Source organism: Equus asinus, chromosome 21 (assembly GCF_041296235.1).
Source record: "Equus asinus isolate D_3611 breed Donkey chromosome 21, EquAss-T2T_v2, whole genome shotgun sequence".
NCBI classification, from domain to species: domain Eukaryota; kingdom Metazoa; phylum Chordata; class Mammalia; order Perissodactyla; family Equidae; genus Equus; species Equus asinus.
This window is the reverse complement of record NC_091810.1, coordinates 37026623-37035735: the sequence shown is the minus strand read 5'-3', so window position 1 is coordinate 37035735 and position 9113 is coordinate 37026623. Positions and strand designations below refer to the sequence as shown.

The 9113-nt window shown below is 38.9% G+C and overlaps 1 protein-coding gene across 1 annotated transcript in view; it reads left to right on the top strand.

Moving 5' to 3' along the window:
- Positions 1 to 4936: 4936 nt before the first annotated feature.
- The window catches only part of C21H3orf49 (chromosome 21 C3orf49 homolog), a gene marked incomplete at its 5' end in the record, with an annotated part of 8914 nt that continues 4737 nt past the window's right edge, over positions 4937 to 9113 (top strand). The window contains 3 exon segments of the mRNA XM_044755406.2: positions 4937 to 5111; positions 5114 to 5317; positions 8412 to 8535. Of these exon segments, the coding sequence (XP_044611341.2) occupies positions 4937 to 5111; positions 5114 to 5317; positions 8412 to 8535 (503 nt within the window).

Below are 9113 nucleotides of genomic sequence, written 5' to 3'. Positions count from 1 at the left end.
ATGGACCAACCTCAACTATATCTACCAGAGCCCTTTAAGGTCGCTTATGGTAGAGTGGGCCAGTACCAAAGATTTCAGCAACCCAGACAGAAATATGGCTCATTCAAAAGGAAGGGGATTCAAAGGTAGGTAATTGGGACTCATTTTCTTTTCCGTTGAGTGAGTCTTTGGATTTTGCATTGAACAATATTCACAATGATTAGAAAGGGTAGCATCTCTTTTTAAGCTCTGCGTTTAGAAACGAAGGCTCCGTAGGGACTAGCGGGAGAGGGCAATGCATTTATACATTGGGTCAGGAAGCCTAGTGTCACAGAGGAAGCCTCATTTTGCCATCACAAAAGTCTTAATTGTAACACGGAAAACCTTTCCTTTCCACCTGAAATTGAGTATTAATGTGGCATATGATACTAAAATAAGCACTGATATTAAGTTGATATTTCAGTCTCAGAATTTTAGACATCACATGTCCCATGCAAATACTAACATTTCGAAAACTCAGGAGCACGTTCTTCAAGCTGATCTGTGGCCAGCGCTTTCTGTTCCCTTTCCCAGCGATTTTGGCTGCTGAGATGGGTACTCATTGTACTTCACCCACGTGTGGGCTCTTTAGCGTAACCATAAAACTGTCTTATACCTGATATTTCTTGCCAGTGGCAAAACCATAAAGACAGGCATGAAATACTCCAAACATAATACATTTTAATCTGGAAAGTCAGGGAGATGATTTATTTTCCAATTTCTTGGGGCTTTCTTCTTACCAGGTTCATGAGTAATAGCCCAGACACGTACAAGTGAGGTGTATTCATGAGGCCTGAGGCATCAAAGACCAAACTTCTGAACTTCCACGGACAAAATGAAATATTGCAGAGATTTCCACTTTCACTAAGAAATGAGAGTTAAAAGGGGAAGCAATACAACCAAATAAATTTACTACCAGCCAAGATATTTAAAAACTTAAGAAGAGAAGTGTTCTTTTCATAATAGAAATTGCAGCATTTCTATTCGTAGGCCCTGGAGCAAAACTGCGTTTGTTAATTCTGTTCAACATAGATTGGGAATAAGGGTGGGGGGCATGGGAGTGGGAGACACACTCTAGAGATTCAGAGACTACTTAGAGCTGGGCTTTTTACCTGAGGGGTTACGAGCCTCCTGAATTGTATTTCCATTGTTTGTTTTGTGTGTGTATATTTATGGTAGTAAATATTGATGGCTTTATTATAAGATTCTCAAACAACCACAAGCAAACACATAGACACAGAGAATAGATTGGTGGTAACCAGAGGGGAAGGAGGAAGGAAGAGGGAAAGGGGGAAAGAAGTTAAAGGGCTAGAATATTTTTTAAAATTTTTAAAAAAGAAGGTGGAGGTTTTCACAAACAGAATTTGGTCATGGCTTCTAATACGAGTTAATGTGAATTCTTGCTATTGCCTTCTGTACCAGGCTTTGGTTTAAAACCAAATGGGAAGTCAGAGAGCCAAGCTTTGAGGGGCTGGTGGGCCAGATGGCCTCCCTGTTCTCCCCTGAGATCTTGACTCCACATACCTGTGAAATGCCTGTGACCCATGTTGGGCGGGGTCGAGGGGATCAAAGGAGGCAGGAGAAGGGAGGAGATGGAAAAACAGCCACACTGAAGGACAAGTAACAGTAAATTCCAGGTTTTGCCTGGCCTAAACACTTAAGGATATTTTAATCAATGTTTTCATAAGATGGAGTTTTAATTGTAAGAGATGATAAAGGACTAGGCCCATCACTCAGGTCACAGGGATTGACATCAGTGGTTGCCAGTGATACAGTAAAGAGCACCAGACTGAGTTGTACAGCCTAGCTATGTGACCTTGAGGAAGCATCCTCACCTCTCTGAGCCTTAGCTTTCCTCATCTGGGAAGTGGGGATAATATCCCATAAGACTGCTGTGAAAGACTGAATAAAATAAGATTATGTAAATAATAATAAATAAATAAATTCTGACAGTATTTACGGCTCAAAGCTGAGACAAAGGCTGGACTCAAACAGTGCAGGAAATAGGAAGAAGAAAGCTTCTGGAGTTAACTACCTAGGCCAGGCAAAAGGATGTGGCCCCAGAAGAAATGGGATTCTGCAAGACTTAACTTTTCAAAGGCAATGTTAGAATGTGCAGCAGGAACTGATAGACCAGTGGTTCTGGCAGAGTTTGATGCTTTCAAAGCGGACAGTGAGGAGCAGTGAAATGTCTATTGCCATGCACAGTCAGAATTGAGCTGAGTTTTACAACTTGGATACCAGCAGTCGATTAACTTTTTTCCTTCACATTTGCTGTAGTAGCTTGTCTGTATGTTATTTACATTAAACCTGATCTGCCTAACTTTCCCATGAGAGCTAAAAGTAATCATGTAGGCTTTACAGATCTGTGCAATATATCTTTTTGTAGGGGAAAAAATTAAAATTTAGTTATGTCTGTCCCATTCCCATTGTGCACACCAAAACTTGAGTTCATTATTTTACTTCACAATAGTCAAACATTTATTCTTAAACAAACAAAGATTCCAGGAGGGGTCCATGGGAGATTAATCTTAGCCCATAAATGATCTTCGAGTGAATACGAAATGGCACTCCTTCCTCAGGACACTTTACTGCCATCTGCTAGAAAGTTATTGTAATAACCATAAGCTACTATAATGACTAAATGTGAATAGCGCCCCCTAGAAGTTGAGCACATACAGCTGGCAGAACTTATGTCCTGATCCCAGAAGGGAGGCTGCTGGCCCACAAGGTCTCCCTTGCCTTTTACATTTTTCCCACACAGATCTGATCCACGTGGTAATACAAGCTATCACTTATTGAATGTTTCATTAGGTTCCAAACCTGTAAATTATTTCCTTTTATTTGCACATTTCTGAGAATAATACACCCATTTTCAAATGAGAAAACCCAAGCTTGTAGAGGTTAAATAACATGCCTAAGATCACACAGCTAGGCAGTGTGGTGCTAGGTTCAACCGAGACTATTTAACTCCAGTGCCTGGGCTCTTACTGAACTACGTTCCATGTATAATTACAGAGAAGCTGGATGATTTAGGTCCAGTTTAGAACAGTGTTATCCTGGAGGATAATAGACATGCTACTGGTGGTACTGGAGAGATTTTAGGTAGTATATGAAGAAAATTTTTTAATGGTTTGAATGTACTTACATCCACGTAAGAAATGTATATTACATATATAATAAACAGGACATAATGTAATATAAAAGCTAGGATTTCACTCAGAGAAATGAGGATTTATATTCACACAAAAACCTGTATACAAATGTTTATAGCAGCTTTTTTCATAATAGCCCCAAACTGGAAACAACCCAAATATCCTCCAATGAGTGAATGGTCAGAAAAAGTGTGGTACATTCACATCATGGAATATTACTCAGCAATCAAAAAGGAACAAATTATTGATACACATGACAACTTGGATGAATCTCCAGGGAATTATGCTAAGTGAAAAAAGTAAATCCCAAAAGGTTATATACTGTGTGATTCCATTTATGTAACATTCTTCAAAGGACATAAGTAACACACCTGGACGACAGCTTTGTGGTTGCCGAGGGTTAAGGAAAAGGTAGGGATGAGTGGGAAGTGGGTATGGCTATAGAAGACAAAGGACCCTTGTGATGATAGAAACGTTCTGTATCTTGACAGCATCAATGTCAGTATCCTGGTTGTGATAATGTATTGTGGTTTTTCAAGAGGTTACCATTGGGGTGAACTGTGTCAAGAATACACAGAGGATCTCCCTGTATTATTTCTTACAGCTGTATGTGGAACTATAATTATCTCAAAATAAAGTTTAATTTTTAAAAATCCCTGAGATTTTATGGATATTATTGCTCTGGATAAGACTAACAAAAAACATTTAATTGAGGAAGAATACTAGGTAAATAATGGTGTCATGGAATGGGGGATGTTCACTCTAGCACAGAGGATAACAACACAAATCTTGGGATCAGATTGTCTGGGCATAAGTTATTTAATCTTTCCAAGCTTTAATTTCTTATTTGTAAAATAGAGATGACAGTATGAGGGTTAAGTTACATAATATGTATGAAGAACTTATTAAGTGTTTACCGCATAGACAGCTATTAAGAAAGGTTATCTATTTTTATTACCAAAATATGCCAAACGATGAAGATGGAATATGACTATTTGGAATTTGGGAAATATGAGCTTAGAGTTACTCTGTCTAAATGAATGTTCTATGTAAATACAGCATTTATGGGACATTGGAGACTATATATATATTTTTTTTTTTTTTTTTTGAGGAAGATTAGCCCTGAGCTAACTGCTGCCAATCCTCCTCTTTTTGCTGAGAAAGACTGGCCCTGAGCTAATACCTGTGCCCATCTTCCTCTACTTTATATGTGGGACGCCTGCCAGAGCATAGCATGCCAAGCTGTGCCATGTCCACCCCCAGGATCTGAACTGGCAAACCCCAGGCCACCAAAGCGAAATGTGCACACTTAACTGCTGAGCCACTGGGCCAGCCCTAAGAGACTATATTCTTTATTAACTACACTAGCAGACTCTCATCACTCATCACTGTAGCCTTGGAGCCCCCAGATTCAGCAAAAACTATCTCAAATCATCATTGAAATAAGATTGCCTATTTGCCAAATGAGGTAATATATTCTAACAGTCATAAACCAGGATTAAAATCTGCATTCTATGCTTGGCCAATTAATTTAACCTCTCAATGTTTCAGTTTACTCACTAGCAAAATGAAGATAAAAATATAACCTACCTGATATGAGGATTAAATGAGCTGGTGGCCAGAATGCACTTATTACAGGTTGGTGACAAAACACCAAGTAGTTGCTCTGGCTTCGTTTTCCTGTGATTTGATTCCTAGTCTTCAATTTTATTTTTGAGAATTATATAATTTGTTAACATTTGCAATGTGAATTTTAATGATTTAAATCATTCATTTCTAACTTTTCAATTTCCCTAATACAGATTATTTTTATTTTGTTTAGATGGCATAGAGCTGTGTCTATCAACTTAGTAAAACAGAATATATTGGTCCCCAAAGAAGAATCATCCAGTGATAATGACATGGAATTTCATGAAAGCCAACAAAATCAGAAAAAAAATTGATGAAGAAAGTGAAGACTGTTTGGGGGAGGATGCTGTCATGCAAGTATAGAAGCAAGCCAGCAAGTCCCAGCGGAGCAGGCTCCACCAGCCACAGGGAAACCCTCCTTTCCAACACGCAGAGTCTTCTTCCTAGGCTTGTCAAGGAGCTCCCATCGCCCAAGTTATTTACCAAACCAAGAATGAGAAAGCTCTCACAGAATGGTAATCAAAGGCAGTATGTGGTTAAGCGTCAAGGCCAAGAGGAATAATGAAATTAGAATGGATTTCTTTTGCTACCCAAAGTATGGCATTTCCTGAGAGTTTGTCTGGAATGCAGAATCTGAGGCCCTACCCAGGTGTCCTGAGTCAGAATCTGCATTTTAGAAAGATCCCCAGGTGACTCGTATGTACATACATTTTGAGAGGCTCTGAATTAGATTGCCTTTGAGGTCCCTCCCAGTCCAAGTAATCAGTGATTTAATCAGTCAAAAGTCACTTTTTATTTAAATATATAAGCATACATAAGTATATATGTATATGCATATATACCTACACACAGTAGAAAATCTAAAGTGGGATTTTTTTGTTTTGTTTCTGGAGAAAGTAGTGATGCGGCCTTTCAAATGGCTATTTCCAACAGTGGAGGGTGTGGTGAGAATTCTATGAATAAAATTTATGATGGTAAGTAACAAAGGACATTTTATTTTATTGTATCTACTTCCCATGTACTTTGTGGAAGAATCAACATTTGAACTGTTAACTTTAAGTCTTTCTTGCAATGTGGTAATGCTGTTTTGGGGCGTCCTATGAGTGATGAGTAACAATACCACTAATATTAGCATTCTCCTCTGTAGCTTTTTTAAACTGATAGACCTTATTTTTTTAGAGCAGTTTTAGGTTTACGGGAAAAATTGAGCAGAAAATACCAAGTTAGTTCCCATATGTCTCCTTACCCCACCCTCAGAGTTTCTTCTATTATTAACATCTTGCCTTAGTATGGTACATTTGTTACAACTGATGAACCAATATTGACATATCATTAACTAAAGTCCATAGTTTACATTAGGGTTCACCTTTTGCCCTGCAGAATTCTTTGGATTTGAAAAACTCATCATGTTGTATCATGTATCCACCATTACAATATCATACAGAATGACTTCACTGCCCTAAATATCCTGTGTACCTTTTTAATGTCCTTTACAGCACAGTATCAGGAAACATATACAGCCCTTATGTATATGTAGAGAATCCACATACAACCTCACATTTCACACAGGGATAAGGCTATAAACCTGGTGAATACTTTTTCCAGAAAAAAAAAACAAAACTGATGTCTTCCAGCTGACTGATTGTCCTTTCAAACACACTCTGTCTTCTGGAAAAAGCAGTCACTAACGCAAGCATCCAAGCATCTAGCAATTACCTGGTATGGATTGACCTATCTATTTCTGTTGAAAATAACAAAGAAGACATGCTTCTATACTGATGGGGCTGGAGTTGCAGAGTCCAGAAGGAAAAGAGGACGAAATTCCTCCTCCTCATCCGTGTGCATTGGCTTATTTTCATCCTAGTTGGAGTGCAAAATCTCTACACTAAGATTTCTCCAGAAAACTTGCCCGTCCTCAGGCTGCAACTCAAATAATATGACCCTGTCTCAGCTGTGGCTCAAAGACAGTTGCTCTTCCCTGTTGACCCTCATAACATTTTTAAACAAATATTTGCTAAATACTTCCTGTACTCTAACCACACTATTAGGGATAGAGTAGCAGATACAACAGACACGGTCCCTGTCCTCATGGAGTTATAGTATATAAGGACATTCCAACATTATACAGATGATTACATCTGATGCAAAGCAGAAGTACAGGGCACTATGGAAACACATCTGTGTGCTCTATACTTTAGGGGAGAGGGCTCCAGAAAGAACTCCCTGAGGAAGGGCCAACTCACTTGAGACCGGAAGGACAGCTAGGGTCAGATAAGGAATGAGTGGGGATAACAGTTTCCCAGGAAGAGGGGAGAGCATACTCAAGTCCTGATATCCAGACAGCACTGGGCATATTTAAGAAATGAGAGTAATCCAGCCAGGGAGAGGCTAGTGAATAAAGTGGTAAGAGTATTGTAAACCACATTAAGAATTTTTAACTTTCTCCCAAGAGTGAGAAGAAACCATCAAATACTTTCAAGCTGGAGATTTATATAATCTGATTTACATTTTAAAAAGCTAGCTCAGGCTGCAGAGTAGAGACTGGATTGGAGGAAGGCAAGAGCAGGTGCAGGAAGAACAATAAACAGGCTCTTACATTTGTTCACGCAAGGGATGATATTAGCTTCGGTTACTCATGGCAGCGGGGCTGGGGAGATAAAGAGAGAAACATTCATATGTAGAAGTTGTAAGATTTGGGAAAGAGCTGGACAGTGGAGAGTGGGAGAGAAGGAAGTGTCCCTGGGTTGACCACCTGCTTTGGAGGCGGAGCCACCATTCATTGAAATGAGGAGCCATGGCTCCCAGGGAAGTCCTCGACAGACCTCAAGCAGGACAAGATTTTAGGTGCTGCGCACAGTGTGAAGACACTGAAACACAGAGCAAATTGCAAACATCTTTTCCCTAGTGCTCCTGTCAATCTCTCCGAATACATCAAGGAAAAAGTCTCATTTCCTTCCTTTTTCTTTTTTAACAAAAAGGAGAGTGACCTCAAGTTTAGTGCCTTGTGCAGGCAATAACATGGTTTTATTTTTACCATATTAATCCTAATGCCTATTTTTGACACTGGTTTTCAACTTATGGTGTTTTAAGATTTCCTTTATAAATGCGTTTCTTGCATTAAGAATTGAACTGATATAAAGAAATATATTAAGGAGTCCAGGGTTCACATGGCTGCTGAAACATGGGAAAAACTATTAAGATGGTGTGTGAATGAGCTTTGAGCCACGTTGCTGGAGACTAGATTTCAACTTTGCTTCAATCAACAAGGAATACTCAAGGGGTCACCTTACACGTTAGATGGTTACTTTTTCTAATTCCACAGTAGTTAAAGGGAAAAGCAATGGAGAGCAAAACTGAAGCCTCAAAGACAGAGAGGTCAGCACCTTGTCAGGATGGGTTGGTGACTACTGAGGTCATGATCCCAAGAAAAGGCAAATGTTCGGGAGAAAGTGTAAGATTCAGAAAAGCAAATCCATTTTTGATTTTTAACCGCAAAGAAAAAAAGCTACTGAGGCAGCATGGAATACCGTCTTTTCAGAATATTTTCTAATAGGAAGAATATGTCTATAATTGTGATCCTTACAGTTTCTTTTTTTTCCCCTCTCTAAGCGACTATACAACTTTATGTTGTAGGAGCAGAGACAGAGGAAATAACCCGAGGAAATACACCTCTCCAGGCCAGGAGAACCATCAAGAGGTTATCTGTGCCATCCCTTCCTTCAGGACTGCAAAGGTAAAATGCTACAAAAACTTGCCTCTAAAGACTTACACACAAGTCAGTATTTAAGCCTGTTGTAAAAGCCAACTTCTAATAAAACCTTTAAATCTGCTACTTGTGTCTCCTTTCTAAGAATTTAGGCCACAGAAAGTGGCTTTCCAGATCTGATTCCCCTACTTTTGAGCTCGAACTCTTCAGCTTCTACTACAACCTGGGCAACAATGGAATTTTGAGTTTTATATTAATTTTTTTAACTGTTCAAATATTAAGTTAGTATATTAGCATCTGGCCTATCATGCATGCTAGCACTGCCCTCTAGAACTTTCTTCGAGGATGCAAGTGTACATTTGTCCAATATAGCGGCCATTAGCCACATGTATTGTATAGACAGTGCAGCATGAGACAATCCAGGACTCTCCAGTCGAAAGCTTGTTCTTATCTGTAGGTATGTAAATTTCAGCCTAAATTGCTCAGACTATTTTTTTAAATAGCCTGAACTATTAATATTATTTTAAGTATAACAAGTTTTTACTTAAAGCTGACTATGTTCCAGACCCTGTTCTAAATACTTTAAAAATATCAACTCAAATTAT